The sequence below is a fragment of the Nicotiana sylvestris genome, chromosome 1 (genome assembly GCF_000393655.2).
Source record: "Nicotiana sylvestris chromosome 1, ASM39365v2, whole genome shotgun sequence".
Lineage (NCBI taxonomy): Eukaryota > Viridiplantae > Streptophyta > Magnoliopsida > Solanales > Solanaceae > Nicotiana > Nicotiana sylvestris.
Window position 1 is genome coordinate 108,644,506 of NC_091057.1, and position 19,721 is coordinate 108,664,226.

Sequence of the window (19,721 nt, forward strand, 5' to 3'; positions counted from 1 at the left end):
AACAATGTTTCGAACTCTTTAAGAAGGTTTTCAAGTTGTGGCTTATGCTTCTTGTATGGTAATTTGTAAAGGAGGGACTATTCTATACTCGTTACAACAAAACAGATGCCAAAAGGATCTGCAACGCAGAAACCTGCTACTTAGAGACAAGAATATTGAACAAACTTTACAACCAATATCCTGATTCTGGCACAAAATTGGTAGCCTGCTCTCTGACAAAATTTTACATATATTATCTTCTTGGTTTTGAACTTTTCAGGCTCATTTCGTAAACATCATCGTCACTGTCATAGTTTGTAGATTCTGAACCTGGCCTCTTTATCTTCTCAAATATTTCATCCAGGGATTCAGTTGAGGAAGCACGACTGTGTCCTGCATCTTGAACTTGATGTAAAGGGACGAATCCCTTTGATTCCATGTTAGACTTGAAGTTGCTAAAACCTGTTTTCATTGATCTCCATGTTGAGGATAAGCTTCTAGAAGGTTGAACTTGCATATCCATCATGGAGCTTTCGTCCCGTGAAGACAAGGGGCGGTCCCTGCTCTTCTCATTTGAACTTATGCTATTTCCTCTCTTCATCTGTCTTGCTCTTTTTGCCTTGTACTTTCCACTGATCCCCTCTTTGCTGTTCTCATATTGTGCCTCTCCTTTTAGAGGTTTTGAATGGCTAACATTATCGTCTTCCCTCTGTCTTGTTGATGGTTTTGCTTCCTGGAGCTTTTACCAATATAAACCCAAAGTCAGATGCAACATAGAAGAATAATCATTCACGGTGGATATGCGCCGCAAAACTAATAAAAGCTTGCACACTTAGAGCACATCACTATTTTGGAAAGAATAACCAAACATAAACTGCTTCCGAGAGTGTAGCCTAGTGGTCAATGAAGTGGGTCGAGAACCATGAGGTCTCAGATTCAAATTCCAATGGAGGCAAAAACAATAGGTGGTTTCATCCCACCTGTCCAAGCCTTGCTGGACACAGTTACCCAGTACTTGTACAAGTGGGGAGGTAGTAGCATGCACCCCGTGAAATTAGTCGAGGTTCGCACAAGTTGGCCCGAGCACCATGGTTATAAAAAAAACTGCTTCCATAATACTTCTCAAATGATTTGGCCAATCACAAATAGCTACGTCTAAAAGTACTTTTTCTAAAATTCTATTTGAGAAAAAGTACTGTTCAAATTAAGCAAATTTTGGAAGTTCAGGAAAACAGGCTTTAAATGTGCCAATCCTGCCTTGCAATATAGTTCTCCTGTTTAGTATCATTTGCAAGGCAGGTGAAAATTGTAAAACAGTGGACGCCAAAGTGTAAAACACCAAGAAATTTATGTGAGAAATAAGACATCTGTAAAATTAATATTTTCCAGATCACTGATGGAAAGAATATGTCATGTTCCGAGAATCACATACCATATTATTGCCGCCAGATTCAAGATCCAAGCTTGCATTTTGGAAATTCCTAGCCAATGGAACAACTAGCTCACCTACTTTATGTCCTTGTTCAAGCCAAGAACGTTCTGAGAAGTGAAATCAAAGTCATTTTGTGCATTACCTGGTTTTGCATAAAGTTTAAACTACTTGTCTTAAATTGTCTTCTTTTAGACTTCCATTCTCCAAAAAACAATACCCAAGCTACAAATTTATTTTGGAAAAATGACTCCAATTACATGAGTTACATAGGGATAAATGCCAAGCTAACCTTTTTGCACAATAATGAGTCCTGAGGGGTCAAATCCATCAAAATCATCAGCCTCTTCACTCAGGAATTTGAAAATTTTCCAGTTCCCAAAATAGCTAAGGACTCGATCAAAAAAGTTGCTCGCAACCATTAAGGTGTAGATGACCATAATAAGCGGATATATTTTATTGAAATTTCTTCCAAAGAATGGGACTGCATCATCAATATTCCCCATTCTCTGCATAAGTGCAATGACAAAATCATCAACTTGCTTGGTCAATTAGAAAGACGAATTTCTTATCAAAGTTCAGAATATCTGTTCATCCCCCTCCTTTTTCTAATTACTTCCCGGTGCCTGCTTGTGTCTATGCATCCAACTACCAATTGCAAGTGGACTAGGAAAAGATGAATTTGTTTAGTATTAGGATTAGACAAGAGAACTTGAGTAAACTGACCAATTAACTAGATTGGTTAACTTTATTCTAAACTTCTAATGGCCCTAGATCATCATGAAAGACAAAAAGGATGATTATAGCAAAATTGAATTTATTAAGCTATAGTTAGAAGTATTATGAACTTAATTTATTTGTCTGACGAATATTATGAACTACACCATGTCACCTAAATTCCCAAATTTACGCTGAAATTTAAGATTTGTGTCCGAATATTTGCTAAAGGGAAGTATACTAATAAAGAACAAATCCCTCGTGGTCTCTCTGCAAAATATATATATATATATATATATATCAATACAGTGTAGGTCTGGAACCAAGTACGCATTTCAACTTTCTGTAATCTTTTCTTTGAAGTAGCTTCTCTGTAATCTCTCTCTCTCTCTCTCGTTGCAATCCTATAATCATACATGGAATACTAACTAAGAAAGCAAAAACACAGCTGCATATTTCAGAGTGGTTGTGTTCCACTTCCTTCGTCTCATCTCATTTGACTTGTTTTCTGTTTCAGTACATAACTTCTCCCTTACATGACAAAGTCCAACATTTTCTAAAAAATTTACTAAAATATAAGATTAATAGGGAAAACCCGGTGCACTAAGCTCCCGTTATGCGCGGGGTCCGGGGAAAGGCCAAACCACATTAGGTCTTATTGTACGCAGCCTTACCTTACATTTTTGCAAGAAACTATTTTCACGGCTTGAACCTGTGATCTTATATAGTAATCTTGTATTCTTAAAATATAATATTACATTATTTAATTTTATTTGACATCCACATTGTCCAACCATTATTTTAAAATGTACAAATTCAAATATAAAAAGTCATCCAAGCCCTAACTCTAAAACTTCATGAAAGCCAATCAAAGTCATGCAAAATGGGCAAATGGGAGTTCTGGTTGTGCCTCACAAGAAAATCGAATATGTGATTATAATTTGACATATGTCCCGGAATTAAACATTCTAGCTAACAAAATGACATACTGATCAGTTACTTACCTTTTCAAAGATAGTCTTTGCACGGTTGTCAAGATGGATAAGGTTGAGAAAGTTGTATGAAATAGGAGGAGCATAGCGTGCAACCATCCTAATATGATTTACATGGTTATTATAAGAAGTATTAGGCAGAGAATGGTTGCAAATTCCCGTAAGAAAGAAAAAGAAAGAACAAAGAGACATACGAGCATATCATAAGCAAACTGACTGAACTTGTTTGTCTTGGAGTCAGTGAATAAAATGTCAACATTCCTATTTTGAACAAGGAATAGTATGTGCACAAACACATATACATTAAAGGAATAAAGGCAGCCACCTGCACCAGAAATAAGGGAAAAGAAGACAACATCATAAGTAGTCAAACAACAATCTATAATATCCAAGGGAAAAGTAAGTCAGACAAGCTCCCAATAAAACTAAAACTAATGAAACTTTCTTTTCCAAAGAGGGAAAGGCCATGCAAATTCTGCAATCCACTTGTTCCCTGAATAAAAAAGTTTTCAGGAAAGAAGCCATATAGCATTTAACTTAATTACAGTTACCAGTAGATATCCATCAACCATTAAGAGCCATCAAAAGAATCAAGCTATAAGAAAGGGGGGAAAACATGTCACAGCTAACTCAGTCATATTAACAAATATCTTGATCTCGTAGATCTAAACAATGAGAATACCTGTAGCGTGAGAGAAGCTTTGAAGAACAAAAAAGGACATGTATGGCATTACTAACTCTTCTCACTACATCTTTACCTCTATGTAGTCTGTAGAAGAATATGATCCAAACAAGGAACAAAAGAAAGCTACAGAGAAATAGAAAAAGAAAACAGATGTTTAGTCCATCTTGTTAGTAACAAATGTTTCCTCCATCTTACTTTAGATCATTTATGGAATCCAAACAACTAGTGAAAGAAAAAGCACCTTCTCAGTTCAATCACTATTCAGGAGATTTGTGCACAGGGTAAATGATGCAAACAGTATCACAATGTTGTGCTGACTATTGCTAAATAACTCATTTGGAAAGTTCCATGCCAAATCTAGTCAAGGTCTTCAGCAGAAGGTTTCATCATTACAAAGTTATATATCTTAATTTCAAAAACTAAGAGAGGATAGAGGTAAAAAAAAAAAAAAGAGAGAAAATTTTACCTGTACAAGCATCTCGTGCTCTTTCGTGGCATTAATCAGAATAGAAAAGAGAGATAAATCAACTCCACTTGGTAGAATTGTTGCCTCAGCAAGAAGTATAGAAGCCGATATACAGCCTAAGAGGATCGCCAAAAATTTCTGAAGCTGCTTTGCCAATACACAACGCCATATCAACTCTGTAGAGATGCGACTTAGTAATCACATTGTATTTGATCATTTAATTTATTCTCTTTTTAGAATTGTTCCTTTGCAATTTGGTCATTTATTGTGAATGCATTTTCTTTGATTGCTTTATATAGAAAAATACATTTTCTTCCTGAAGCCAAAAGATAGGAAAGGCATTTTCTTCCTGAAGCCATTTTACATGGCTACATTTTGTAGTATGAACTAGAAAATGTATTATTTTTGAAGGTAGGATTATGTATCTCAAACCAATGAGAATTACCAATATTCTCTTTTGCAAATCATCATCAAGATAAAATCAATTCTTGTAACATAATCTGCCATTTGCTTAGCATTTAAGTAGGAAGTGTTTCAAGAAATGCCAGAATGAGAACTTCCATTTATAGAATAAAAGAAAAATCGGAAGATCACCTATTTTGTCCAGCATAGACCCTAAACTTCCACCTCTTTCAGGCCGGAAGCTTGATATATATTTCCTGCCAAGTTTAAGAAATAGATTCCTACAGTCAAATAAGAATTAAGTACAAACAACTTTACATACAAGACAAGATCTTGAATCCCAAAATGTCATTCTATCAATTTGTTATATGAAGATATGAACTACAGGTGTTAAATAAAATAACTAAATCAGTAATGATGGCCCAGACAAAAACCTATGCAACAGAATTAGCAGGCAGGTCTAAGCACATGATAATGGAAAGTGAAAGAGAACAGTACTCTTTGATTCTGCTGGTTCACTTCATCATCGATCAATTTTAAGTTCTGAATCATGAATTTCGTACAGAAAGAATAGCATAATTAACGCACTAGATATTTGAACAACGACCAGCTAATTACTGGTTTGCAGAGTTATGTATATACGACTATAGCTATAAAAGACTGCTAGAACAACAACTATGTCCATCCCAAACTAGTTTGGATCGGCTATATGTATCCTCATTCCTCAACATTCATTCTGATCATTTGAAAACCAGTTACATTCCAATACTCAACACTCTGTTTTTTAATACAAATTAGGGATATAATGCTTCTAAGACTTTCCCATAACTGTCTAGCTTCTACTGTTAATATAAAAGGAAATAACAAGAAAGAAAGGAAATAGATCAAACCATCCAGTGCCACTTCGGTGCTCAAAGTTCTTTATGGTATCTTCCAGCTCAAGCGCTTGAGTTACAAAATTCATATACTCGCTGTATTAGAGAAGAGACATAGAGTTAATTATATGCTATTAGTGTGCCGAATGTTAAATGAAATCAGGAACTGCATGAGTTGAATGTATGAAGTTGGATGTTTCACCCATAAATCATGTGGTTCTCTGAATAGATAATTCTCATTAGCACACACCAGCGCACAAATGTATTACTAGTTTATTGATTTACTCTCTGCATCTTAAATATATAGTAATGTTTCAGTATTTCCCTCTTACACAACAACAACAACAACGACCAAGTGTAGTCCCACAAGTGGCGTCTAGGAAGGGTAGTGTGTACGCAGACCTTACCTCTGCCCCGATGGGGTAGAGAGGCTATTTCCGAAAGACCCTCAGCTCAAGAAGACGAAAAGACAAAAAGAAACAATATATCAGTACCATCATGGAAATAATAACAACAACACAAGAACCATCGAATAGATGAAAGGCAGAAATAATGACCAGTAAATAAGGCCCGGCACTATGAAAACGGAAGAGTAGTGTAAACACAGCACTGACCACTAGCAGTCTAAGATTAAATCCTATCAGCCTAGCCTCACACTGGTAGACTAAATATGCTCAACTACCTCCTAACCCACAACCTTAATGCTCGACCTCCACATCTTCTTATCGAGCGTCATGTCCTCGGAGATCTGAAGTCTCGCCATATCCTGCCTGATCACCTCTCCCCAATACTTCTTAGGCCGCTCTCTACCTCTCCTCGTACCCACCAACGCCAACCACTCGCACCTCCTTACTGGGGCATCCAAGCTCCTCCTCTGAACGTGCTCGAACCATCTAAGTCTCGCTTCCAGCATCTTGTCATCAATAGGAGTCACGTCCACCTTCTCCCGAATATCTTCATTCCTAATCTTATCCATCCTAGTGTGCCCGCACATCCACCTCAACATCATCATTTCTGCTACTTTCATCTTCTGGGTATGTGAATTCTTAACTGGCCAACACTTAGCTCCATACAACATGGCCGGCCTAACCACCGCCTTATAAAACTTACCTTTGAGTAACGGAGGCACTTTCTTGTCACATAGGACTCTAGATGCTAACCTCCATTTCATCCACCCCACCCCTATACGGTGTGTGACATCCTCGTTGATCTCCTTATCCCCATGGATAACTGACACAAGGTACTTGAAACTGCCTCTCTTTGAAATGACCTGCGATCCAAGCCTTACGTTCATGCCCGCTTCCCTCGGCTCGGCACTGAACTTGCACTCAAGATATTCCGTCTTCGCCCTGCTCAACTTGAAACCCTTTGACTCAAAGGCCTGTCTCCAAACCTCCAGTCTCTCGTTAACGTCACTCCGCATCTCGTCAATCAGAACAATGTCATAAGTGAATAACATACACCATGGCATCTCTCCTTGAACATAGTCTGTCAATGCATCCATCACCAGAGCAAAACAAGAATGGGCTAAGCGTAGATCCTTGGTGTAACCCCATAACAACCGGGAAATGGTCGGAGCCGCCTCCCACTGTCCTAACCCGAGTCTTAGCTCCATCATACATGTCCTTAATCGCCCTAATGTAAGCAACCGGCACACCTTTAGCCTCTAGACATCTCCAAAGAACCTCTCTAGGAACCTTGACATACGCTTTTTCCAGATTAATAAACACCATGTGCAGATCCTTCTTCCTATCCCTGTACTGTTCCACTAACCTCCTAATAAGGTGGATAGCTTCCGTAGTAGAACGACCCGGCATGAACCCGAACTGGTTGTCTGATACAGACACCGTCCTCCTCACCCTCGCTTCTACTACCCTCTCTCACACTTTCATGGTATGACTCAATAGTTTTATACCCCTATAGTTATTACAATTCTGGATGTCACCTTTGTTCTTGTACAACGGAACCACCGTACTCCACCTCCACTCGTCTGGCATCCTCTTCGTCCTGAAAATAACATTAAATAACCCTGTTAGCCACTCCAAACCTGCTCTACCCACACACCTCCAAAATTCTACCGGGATCTCGTCGGGCCCGGTAGCTCTGTCCCTGCTCATCTTACGCATAGCTCACACGACCTCCCTAACCTTGATGCGCCTACAGTACCCAAAATCGCGGTGGCTCTCAGAATGCCCCAACTCGCCTAGCACACTATCCCGATCCCCTTCTTCATTTAGAAGTTTATGAAAGTAAGTGCCATCTCCGCTTAATCTGGGCCTCTCCTATCAATACTCTACCGACCTCGTCTCTGATACACCTCACTTGATCTAAATCCCGAGCCCTTCCTCTCCCTCGCCTTAGCCAGCCGGAATAACTTCTTCTCCCCGCCTTTGGCCCCTAGATCCTCGTACAGACGACTAAAAGTCGCAGTCTTAGCTTTCATGACCGCCAGTTTTGCCTCCTTCCTAGCTACTTTATACCTCTCCATATTCGCACTCCTCTCAACCTCGCATGTGCTCCCTACTAACTTCAGGTACGCCGCCTTCTTCGCTTCCACTTTACCTTGGACCACTTCATTCCACCACCAGTCGTCTTTGTGCCCGCCAGCAAACCCTTCGAGACTCCCAACACCTCTCTCACTGCCTCCCGTATATAATCTGCCGTTGTCGACCACATAACGCTCGCGTCCCCACCACTCCTCCAGGCTCCCACAGCCGATAGCCTCCCTTCCACTCCTGAGCTTTATCCTTAGTCAAGGTTCCCCACCTGATCCTCGGTCGACCTCGTGCAATCCTCTTCTTCCTCTTCATCATAATACCGACGTCCATCACCAAGAGCCTATGCTGCGACGCGAGGGTCTCACCCAGGATAACCTTGCAATCCTTACACAGCCCTCTATCACACCTCGTAAGGAGCAGATAGTCAATCTGAGTCTTCGCCACCGTGCTCTGAAAAGTAACCAAATGCTCCTCCCTCTTTGAGAAACTAGAGTTAGCAATCACCAGCTCAAACGCCCTTGCGAAATCCAACAGCGAAGTTCCTCCTGCGTTCCTATCCCCAAAACCGAAGCCACCATACACCTCGCCATAGCCGCCTGCAATTGACCCAATATGACCATTAAAATCCCCTCCTATAAATAACCTCTCAGCAGGCGGAATACTACGCACAATCTCATTCAACCCCTCCCAGAAGCGCCTCTTGATATCCTCATCCAAGCCCGCTTGCGGTGCATACGCACTAACGACATTTATGGTGCACTCTCCAACCACCAACTTAATAGACATTAACCTATCATTCACCCGCCTAACCTCTACCACAGACTCTCTAAGTTCCCTATCCACCAGAATGCCTATACCATTCTTACCCTTCAGGACTCCAGAGTACCACAGCTTATACTCGTTTGCATCCCTCGCCGTCGAACCTACCCACCGAGTTTCTTGGACACACGCTATATTGACCTTCCTCTTCCGTAGGATCTTCACCAGCTCTATAGACTTACCCTCTTACACAAATACCAATTTTCGTAAAAATTGAGAGCTTAAGTGGGTTCAACAGTTGAAGAGAGCAGCAAAAACATAGCTCTTAAATAGAAACCATGGTCTCCAGAACTTTTAAGGACAATGTTGTTGCAAGATATGTTAATGTTCATCCCAATGCTTGCGAATGTTCCTGATTATACACCACTAACCTACAGCAACATAGTTGTTAACTTGTCATACATGGAAAGACTTGCCTTTTAAGACCATTGCCACAGAGTTACACGTGATGAAACTACTAACATTTCAAATCTGGAAATTAGATAAAGATAAAATGAAGAAGATTTCAAAGATACCAGGGCTCTAACATGGTTCTTGCAGTCATAAAGTATAAGAGAATTTTCTTGGGCTAGTTTTCCACCGGTGCAGAATGGATTCCTAAGCAATTAATATCATTCGTAAGCTCAAAATAAAGGTCTCAAACCTGGGAGTGTATCCAGGCTATAACAATATGTGGATAGGCAATTATACGGCATGACTAAACACTTATGATCCAAAAAATTAACCATGGACCACATGTACTCAAACTTTTGAGTCGGCAATGAACATGTACCTTCTGTATCGGCAGTATTTCTCTCGAGCTATCTTGAGTTGACGTCTAAGTGCAGCCATTGTTTTAGCATCAGTGTCATAATCCATATCATTTTCTCCTAAATTTCCACCTTGTGGTTTAAAAGAGGGATCTTCGCTAAGCTGCACTCGAAGTAATACTAGAAAAGGCTTTAATGCATCTGAGAAGATAAGCATTTAAACAAGAATAGAAGTGCCTAAATTGCTGATATGAAGCTTTGAGGCAAAATCATCTGCAAAGAGAAGCATGATTACCATCTGAATCAGCATCTTGTCTATGACATTCATGTAAGGTCTCAAAGGATCACGCTTTGACATCTGTTTTGACGTGGCTTGGGCAACCTGAAAGTGTGAAACCACATCTTTACTGGTGGAAGAGAAATCTTGAGTTGTTCATCTTCAACAAGATTAATCTTTGCTCCAACTGCAGCATTTTGGGTAGGTTGAAAAGATGAACGGTCAAAGCAAATATAGCCCAGGATGGGAAAATGCATGCACAATTGCACATACCTACCAATCCACCCCACCAATTGTCTCAAAAGCAGCTAGAGGTAATGCTAGATTCTTGATTGTATACATAGGGTATTGGCAATTATGGAACTGCGCTCAAGATATGAACATCACTTTCACAACTGAAACTGAAATTTGTGGAGAGTTTCAGAAATGAACCCAATTCGTCTTTGAGCTCTTCCTTTTCTTCTAGTGATTTTTATGGGGAAATCCCCAATTCTCATGTTGGTCGGTTTGAGAAGCGACTGACAGTGGGGTTCAGTTAAAAGAACTTGTGTCATTCTAAACCACAATGGTAAGCATGGGACAATAAGGCCAATTGAAAATGAATTAGCAAGTTCTTTGTGCAGATTATCTTGTATTACAATATGTTGCAAATCAAACCTCCCCAGTATCTTCTCAACATTTCCATAAAAAATTACTTGTCAAGAAAATCTTTTACAAATAAATGTTAACAAGCAGAGTAGATGTTATGACAATTTAGACTTTGTAATGAACAATCATAGAAGACAAGCCACGTGTCAAGTACAGAACTTATGACTATACAACAACAACAACCCAGTGAGCTCCCACGAGTGGGGTCTGGAGAGGGTAAGATGTACGCAGCCTTACCCCTACCCTGGAAGGATATAAAACTTACTACTATAGCATTTGAAAATTCCTGATGAGCATCATCAAGTTTGACGGCCATTTTCGCCACCTTATGTGAGAGAATCTTTTGGTGAGTTGTCCAATCTGCACTTCTCCAGATGCCCTTTGGAATTTCACTTAGACCAAAGCCAAGGAGAAATGCACCAGTCACAAGACCAAATGTATTGGAGCAAGCCATAGCAAAACCAGGAATGTTTCCTATCCTGCATGTGCATATTCACTGCTTGAGAATGCAAGAAAGGGGTCAATAGTTGGAAATTGAAGCTAGAAGCAGTAAAAGGTGGAGAGAATTTTGCAGGGAAAAAAAGAATGGAGTAAGCCGTGTTGCTTTATTTCCTAGGCTTCCTACATGACCAAATAGATAAAATAAAATATAACATGAGCTCTTTCTTGATATTAAATTTAAGAATCGCATCATCTCCTAACATTTCATACTTTAGGAGAGACTAACATGTCAGTTCATTAATCCCAAAATAGAGGTGGTCTGCTTAACCAAGATGCTTCCATGGCACAGTTAAAAGCATGCCTTGCAGCCTTCTTGTTGCACTTGGCAAGCAGAGTTGCCTTACTGTAAAACCAGTGTACTTCTTTTTATTAGAGCAAATATATTAATCCAATGACAAACAATCCAATATGATTGGTACCACAAAGAGCAGAATCAGGAGAAGAGAAACATGATACTGCAGTCCCATGTTATCAAAGGCGAAAAGCGCAAAAAAGCTCTAAGGTCGGTTGGGGCTTTAAGCGCAATCAAAGATTGGCTTTAATGAAGAAAGGCGCAAATGGAGAAAAACGACGAATATGTATGTGTAGTCCAAGACTAATATCTATAAGCATGAATACCAAATATATGGACAAAGAAATGAAGAAAATTTAAATATCAATTGTTTAGTGTCGCCTCTTCAGGATTACGCTCATTGGCAAGGAAAAGTATGTCGTAGAGCCTTGATGATAACAGCGAAGTGCCTGCTAAGAGAGACGAAGCGCTCAACATGTTTTGAGCCTTGCGTCAGGGCTTAAGTGCGCTTTAAGCGCGCCTTTGATAACACTGCTGCAGTCTACACAAACTATTGAGAAAGTGAGAGATAAACCGGTATTCTTGAACAACGATGAGCAAGAGAAGTCCGAAAAGCCCGATAGCACCAACACATAAGTAGTAAACTAAGTTTGCATGTGCACTAGTCTTCAGCCTTTCAGTTATAGTGAAGTCCCCTGCATCTTCATAACCCTGAATTATAGGCACCACAGCCCTGAAAATAGCCATAATGCATGATGAAATGCTCACTTCTCATAGCATCCTAACCACTGCCATCCAAATTTTAGTAAAGCACTATCTAAAGGAAGGTATGAAATTTGAAACTAAAGAGAACCATTAATTATCAAGTAATAGCACCTATTTGCCACAGTCAACAGTTTGAACATAAGTAATATATTTTCTTCGTGTGTCATTAAAGGAAATGAAAACTGGTAATGTCCAGTTGAATATCAATAAAATATAAGGATAGAAATATAAGGCTTAGATATCTATTTTGACTGTCTTGAGAGGGGATTAATTCTCGAGTTGCATTATTTTCCTAGTGGATGGGGGCACATACCAAATGCTGCATGGTATTTGCCTTTTTAAATGAAACTCTGAGATAGCTGGGCATATAAATATCCAACAGGTACACCAAACAATTTACAAACCTAAAATGGAAAACTTAAAGAGGAAACAACAGCAGATTAAAGCCATAAATAAAGCTGATAGGTACCTCTAACCAAAGATATCATGCTGAATCATCAAGAAAGATTCAGCAGAAGCATTGTCATATATTTTTCCTAATCTTAGCCACAAGTTAATGTGATAAAGTACCAGTAAGACTAAGAAGTTGAGGAGCATTGATACAGGTAATACGAGCTAAATTGATCATCCACCCACACAGTTAAACAAAAACAAAAGCCTGTGGCAGTCTGCACATAAGACATTCACTCCCATTGAAAATTTTCGAGTTTCCAGTGTTTCCTTCAATCTGGACTAACATTGAAAAGATTGATGCACAAATACTCTTATTTTTCCTCATATGACTGATCAAAAATAATCGTACTTTTCCTCGTATGTCAATACTTTAAAAGATAACCCTTCAGCCCAAAAGCTGGCAATACCAAAAAACGTCCTGATCACATGTTAGCTTACAACATTTAAAGAAAAATGAAAAAAAAAAAAAAAACAATGTACTTCAAGTACTATTAGTCTTCTATATTTAAATTATTCACACATCAATACAATGCATTTCAAGCAAGCATTTAACTAAGCAATCAACGATACTGAAAGTTAGCATAAGATTACACATTTTCAAAAGAACTGGTTTAAAGAATATCAGATGGTGTAGCTTACCAAGTGAGTAAAAATGTACTCCAATAAGACCAGCTCCAAAAGAAAGAGATTTGTCCCTTATCATGATTCGATAATGTCTGCACAAAAACAAACGACACTGAAACCTTTGTCAAGTAGAAATCAAACAAATTCATAATGCAACTATGCATATTCGGCTAAGTTGATGCCAGGGGCGGGATGGACATTGTCTTTGATGGGGATGGGTTCATTGAACCCATTATTTTCGACGCCAAGAATAAATATACATCTGAAAAAATCATTAAACGTCACCAATAATAAATTCCAAACCCATAATTTTGAATTGCAGTGCGTAATAAGAATCTTAAAGATTGAACCGTAGAGTACAAATTCACTATTTGCCTCTAGTTGCCCAGCTAAAACTAGTCAATATTTGATGAATTATCACAGTATTGACTACGTTACGAAGTACTCTCCTATTTCCACCTTACATCCGTACCGGCTAATAGGTTGAAATAAAGCGAAAAGATATTGAGGATTATAAAATTGAACCCAACTAAAGCACAGTGATAACATGCTGAAGAAAAGAAAAAAGGAAGCTGGCCGATAGCTTAGTTGAGATGCAGAGAGCTGATTCGTCATCCAAAAAAGGAATGAGAATGGGGAGGGGGAGTGAAGAACGTACAGTCCAGATATCAGCGGGAACAAGGATGATGATAGAGAGAGAGCAGAACCAGGTGTATCCCACGGTGTAACGTACGTAACGAGGTACGTCTGGTCCGGCGAAGTACCAAAGCGTTACCCCCACCATCCCCATCGTCAGGGGTAACGATATCAGGTAAAATACCCACATAATTAATTCTTCTGATCGAACTTTCCTTTAATTCGCCGTACGTCGTCTGATCAAGGAAAGCGATCGAAGAGATGTTGAGGTCGATGGCGTCTTACGTCCCTTTGCCTCTGCGTAGAGAATGAAATTACGAACTGGAGACCGAGTCATGCTACCACCTCACTCACTCGCCTACCTTTCCAATTGACCATTTGCCTCCAATGGCGGAATCACAGTTACTCTACTTGGAAATTTTTTAAGTACCACTCCTAATGGACCCTATTATTTTGAGTTTAACTTGGAATATAAAAATATAATTATTCATAATAAATGTATTAGAAAATTGAAAAATAAGAAAAATAATACGATAGAACAAATTAAATTATACCGATTACATTATCGTTATATATACGTCAAATCTTGTATAAGATTAACTACCACTATGATGTTATAAATACTATTCGTAGTGAACCATATAATATATTTTGCACAAGTATCCGGTAACTTAATTCACCGAAGCTTAAATATAAGGAATTATCTAATATTTTTCTCTGCTATTTGAATGTTAGTTTCAATGATATTTACTCACTTCATTAATTACTAGTCTTTAGGGTACGCATGTTATGTGTGTATCTCATATTCGTGAGTATAAAATTCTAAAAGAATTACATAAATTTTAAATTGAAAATTATTTTTGATTTATTCTAAAAAAAATAAAGAAAAAAAGTTTAAGTTTTTAAAATAATAATTGTTGTATCCTATTTATCTAATTACTCAATTCAGAAAGATATTTTGCCATATGTCTCTTCCTATAAATATGCAATATTATGAGTGTGCTTTTATTTTAGAGCTCATATATTGCATATTTAGCTATAACTTTTATATACTTTTACTTATGTAAGGTACGTAACTTTTGTAAAAGTTTAAATATTTACATTAGTGCTCAATTTGATGTGTTTATTCCAATTGAAGTGATAGAATCTAAATAAAATTTAAAGTTTTAATATTAGAGCTCGCATTTAATTCAAATTAGGAAGGATTCATGTAACGATTCGGTCGGTCGTTTCATGAGTTATATTTTTCCCATTTCTACTTCTTATTGCTTTGTTTATCGGTTCTATGTGGGATCAGGTTGGTTGGCTCGGGTTCGGAAAGGTTTTGGTAAGGTTTGAGACACTTAGTCTCTTTTGAGGAAGTTTAAGTTGGAAAAGTCATCCGGATGTTGACTTATGTGTTAAACGGCTCGGATGTGAGTTCCGGTGGTTCGGATAGCTTCGGGAGGTGATTTGGGACTTAGGAGCGTGATCGGAATGTGTTTTGAAGGTCCGAAGTAGATTTAGGCTTGAATTGGCGAAATTGGAATTTTTGCGTTTTTCGGTTGATAGGTGAGATTTTGATATATGGGTCAGAATGGAATTTCGGAAGTTGCAATAGGTTCGTTGTGTTATTTGGGATGTGTGTGCAAAATTTCAGGTCATTCGGACGTGGTTTGGTAGACTTTTTGATCAAAAGCGGAATTCGGAAGATTTTGGAAACTTAAACTTAAATCCGATGTGTTTTGGTTGATTCGATGTTGTTCGAGGTGTTTAGAAGATTGGTATAAGTTTGGATGGTGGTATATGATATGTTTGTACTTTTGGTTGAGGTACCGGGGGCCTCGGGGTGATTTCGAATGGTTAGCGGAAGATTGGAGTTGGGTTGTGACAGCTGAAGTTTTCCCATTACTGTCATAACCGCACCTACGGCCAGGGGACCGCAGGTGCAGTCTTGTAGAAGCGAGCTTGGAGTCGCAAAAGCGGAAGAAGGCAAGGAGGGCAGGAACCGCAGAAGCAGTTAAGGAACCGCACCTGCAATGGCGCAAGTGCGGCTTGTGTATCGCAGATGCGAAAGCTGAGATGCTTAAGTGAAAACCGTAGAAGCGGTTCATGGACCGCAAAAGCGGTACCACAGGAGCGGGATTTTGGCCGCAGATGCGAAATCCCTGGGCCAGAAGGTATAAAAGCATTCCTTCGCGATTTTTGAGTTGTTCTTCTCCATTTCAAGTTGGTTTTGGAGCTTTTGGGGAGATTTTGAAGAGGGAATCAAGGGATATCATCTGGAGGTAAGATTTTTGAGTCTAATAAGCAATCTTATGGTATTATTTCACGGATTAGAGCTATGATTATGGAAATTTAAGGGTTAAAATTGGGAAAACTAGGGTTTGGTATTGGAGACCTAGACTTGAGAATTTGAGGGGCCATTGTGGTCGGATTTTGGAACTTTTGATATGTATGAACTCGTGGGGAGATAAGCAATTTATTGATGTAAATTTTATCGAATTCTGAGACGTGGGCCCGGGGGTCGGGTTTTAGTTAATTTCGGGATTTATGCTATAACTTGATTATTTTCGCATGGGCTTCATTTCCTTAGCATAGTTTGACGTCGTGATTCTGATTTTGGATAGATTTGACGCGAGTTGAGGCCAATTCGAGGGGAAAAGGCGTCGTGGGCTAGAGTTTGGATCGGATTGAGGTGAGTAATGATTGTAAATATTGTCCTGAGTGTATGAAACCCGGGATTGCACATCGTTGTGCTATATTGAGGTGACGCACACGCTAGATGTCGAGCGTGGGGTCGTGCACCATTGGGGATTGTGACTTAGTCCATCCTGAATGATTATTTTATCGCGTATTTGATTGAAAACTATCTGCTATCATCATGTTTTGGGTTGAATGCCATATTTGGGCCTTGTGCCAACTATTCAGACCCTTAGGGGTTTTTTACTGATATTTTCTCACTGTTTAGACTTTATATTTGAACTCAGTCATGCTATATTCTACTGCTTTCATAACTCAGCCATGTTTAATTTGTTTTAACACATTAAATGACTTTTTTAAATGATAATCTGGGTTGAGCATCATGTTTTACTGTTGCCCGAGCGGCTTATGTGATTCTGACTGAGTAAGACCGAGGGCCTGTGTTGTGAGGATACACTGATTCATGATTTTGAGGCCGATGGGCCTGAGATTGTACGCCACGAGGTAGTTTGTTGATATGAGGCCAAGAGCCTATTGAATATGCCACGAGATGGCTTGATATTGCGCTTGGGCCGTAAAGGGCCCCTCCAGGAGTCTGCATACCCCCAGTGAGCGCGAGTACCCATTGTGATATGAGATATAGCCCGAGGGGCTGGTGTTGTTCCATGATATTGCCCGAGGGGCGGATTTTTATGTGTTGATCTGTTCTAATTGTTTTTCATTTAATTGTTTAACTGTTAAAAAGGTGTTTTAAAGAAGTTTCTTCTGAACTAAATGTTTTTACATATTTCCACTGTTTCATTGCTTTTTACTAGATTTTTACTGCTTCTTATAGCCTGTTGATGTGCCTTTATGTGATTTCTTATCGCTCAGTCTTCATTTATTATTATTACTCACTGAGTTGGAGTACTCACTTTACTCCCTGTACCCCGTGTGCAGATTCAGGCGCTTCAGGTCCTGCTTGCGAGGGTTGAGTGAGCTTCCTGCAGATTTCTGCAGATTTCGGAGATTCACTAGGTAGCTGCCGGCGTTCGCAGCCCAGTGCTTCTCCCTCTATCTTATTTTCTATTGTTTTAGTTATGCAATAGTTGTGTAGACTCTTTCAGACTTGTAATTTTTGCGATAGATGCTCATGACTGGTGACATCCCGATATCGGGCTATATCTATTGTGCAAACTGTATTATCCACCTTATTTTGGGATTATTATTATTATTATGTTAAAGACTTAGTTTTTATTATTTAATTGCATAAAATGAATTGGGAGTGTGTCGACTGGCCTTGTCTTCATGAGAGGCGCCATCACGACCGGGTCCGGATTTAGGGTCGTGACAATTCAATAAATAAATTTAGTTGATTTCAAAGTCAAAGAATTAGTGAAATAATTAAATATTCTTAGAAAAATAATAAAATGACTATTTTGTCTAATATGAAACTTATTATTAAAGAGTAAAAAGGCGAACGATATTTCGATGATAGGCTTTGTGCTTTTAATATAGTATAGATTATGTTACAATCGTACTATAATATTATATCCACATACAAATCTTTCTCTTTTATTAAGAGCCCGCCAAAATGCCAAAAATTGCTTATTTTAAAAAATATTTTGTTTAAAAGTGCTTTTTGAAAAGTGTTTTTTTGCAAAATAGTTTCTCTTTGGCCAATTCGTTTGAGTAGTACTTTTTGCAAGCTCATTGTGTTTGACCAATCTTTTAAAAAAGTACTTTAAATATCAAATTATGAAAAAGGATAGTAAAGGTTCAATTAACAATTAGTATTATTTAGAAAAGAAAAATAAATTTAAACATATATTATAAAAAATTCAATTAAATATAAAACGTAAAGTAAAATTATAAAATAAAAATTCCAAACAATATAAATATAGGCATTCCAAAGCAATAGCATTGACTATGTTTGGTATTACTTATTGTTTACATGATAAAATAAATATATATTATTTAATATAAATTTAAAATCTACTCTTAGAAATAGGAGAAAGAGAATAAAAATATACAACAACAACAAATCCAGTATATTCTCACAAGTGTGGTATGAGGAAAGAGAATAAAAATATAATTAAAATAAAAAAGGAAATGTATAGTAGAAATAAAAGAAAAAGGACAGAAAAAAATATTAAATTAATGAGGAAAAATTTGAAAAATATAAATTTATTGTAAGGTTATTTTTGTCTTGAATAAATTAACTTTTTTGCTCCTGCTTCTACTTCTTGCAAGAAGCTAGAATTTATAGCTTCTCCCCAAAAAGTAAAATTGTTTTTTTGGTGCTGCTCAAAAGTATTTTTTTAAAAATTTTGGTCAAACACCTTAACATTTCTAAAAAGTATTTTTTTGATAACAAAAAATACTTTTGGCCTCGCAAAATCTTGGCGAAACAGTCTCTAAAAGTTGATAAGTGTGAAGCACCCAACATGTCCCCCTGCACGCTTCAGCATTAGCAACCGGTTTACACATCATAAGAAAATCACATCTCTTTTCACAACGGATATGTTCTTTTTTTCTTCAAATTAAGGGCCTTTTGGAAAACCATTTTATAATTGGATTTGGGTGTAATTGGTCGTAATTACATAATTTTGGCGTGTTTGTCTGACCAAGTAATTACTCAATCAGCATGTAATTGGGTGGGTATGTAATTACAATCTGCAATTCTCAAGGGGGAGCTTAGAGTTAGTTGTAATTACTGTGTAATTATCAAGTTATTTTTTGAATCTCTTTTCTTTTTAATTTACTTTTTATTTTTATTCTTTTTTTTTAATTTTTAATTTTTAACTTTTAAAATTCTTATTTTTCCAAATATTATTTTTCACATTATTTTCCCCTTATTTCTCGTTTTCCAACATTTACTTCACGTGTTTCAACATAATTTCTCATATTTTATTTCTTTTTTAATTATTTTTTTTTAATTTTCTATTATACTTAGCTATGTTATTATTCTAATTTTTCTAAAAAATTATACCTCGTAATCTCATAACGAATAAGTCATCCACAAACTTCACTTATAATGAGCGATGTCATTAAAGTTGAACTTTGTTATTGGATGAAGTGATATACAAACTTAACTATGTTAAAATAATATATTACTTTTTAAAATTTAAATAATATTCTCATTTTTCAACCTTTATTTTTTATGATTCCATGTAGTTGCTCATATATTATTTTTTTTAATCATAATTGTACTATTATTCTAGTTTTGAAATTACTCCTCCTAATATTAGAA

The 19,721-nt window shown here is 37.7% G+C and overlaps 1 protein-coding gene across 5 annotated transcripts; it reads right to left on the reverse strand.

Moving 5' to 3' along the window:
* Positions 1-7: 7 nt before the first annotated feature.
* Positions 8-14,234, reverse strand: LOC104224954 (uncharacterized). Of its 5 annotated transcripts, none has more exons than XM_009776684.2 (14): positions 13,830-14,233; positions 13,187-13,263; positions 11,904-12,062; positions 10,802-11,015; positions 9,907-9,993; positions 9,635-9,774; positions 5,561-5,641; positions 4,863-4,927; positions 4,269-4,444; positions 3,312-3,442; positions 3,130-3,217; positions 1,701-1,917; positions 1,412-1,518; positions 8-718 (listed from the first exon to the last, which is right to left on the reverse strand). In XM_009776684.2, exons 1-14 carry the CDS (start codon positions 13,995-13,997, stop codon positions 233-235), a joined length of 2,196 nt encoding a protein of 731 aa, XP_009774986.1. In that variant the 5' UTR covers positions 13,998-14,233; the 3' UTR covers positions 8-232. The 5 variants fall into 5 exon arrangements, 4 of the variants coding, with proteins under 4 accessions (XP_009774986.1, XP_009774987.1, XP_009774990.1 ...); XR_011404919.1 differs by having other exon boundaries at positions 593-718; positions 1,412-1,553; positions 13,830-14,234; XM_009776685.2 differs by lacking the exon at positions 11,904-12,062.
* Between the last annotated feature and the right edge of the window lie 5,487 nt (positions 14,235-19,721).

Bases quoted from the DNA above. Each gene is read 5' to 3' on its own strand.
- LOC104224954 (XM_009776684.2), bottom strand. From the start codon at position 13,997: ATGTGGGTATTTTACCTGATATCGTTACCCCTGACGATGGGGATGGTG. The intron at 11,016-11,903 runs GTTTATCTCTCA...ATGCACATGCAG, and splicing joins ATCGTTGTTCAAGAATACCG to GATAGGAAACATTCCTGGTT. The intron at 719-1,411 runs GTATGTGATTCT...TATTGGTAAAAG, and splicing joins AATCTGGCGGCAATAATATG to CTCCAGGAAGCAAAACCATC.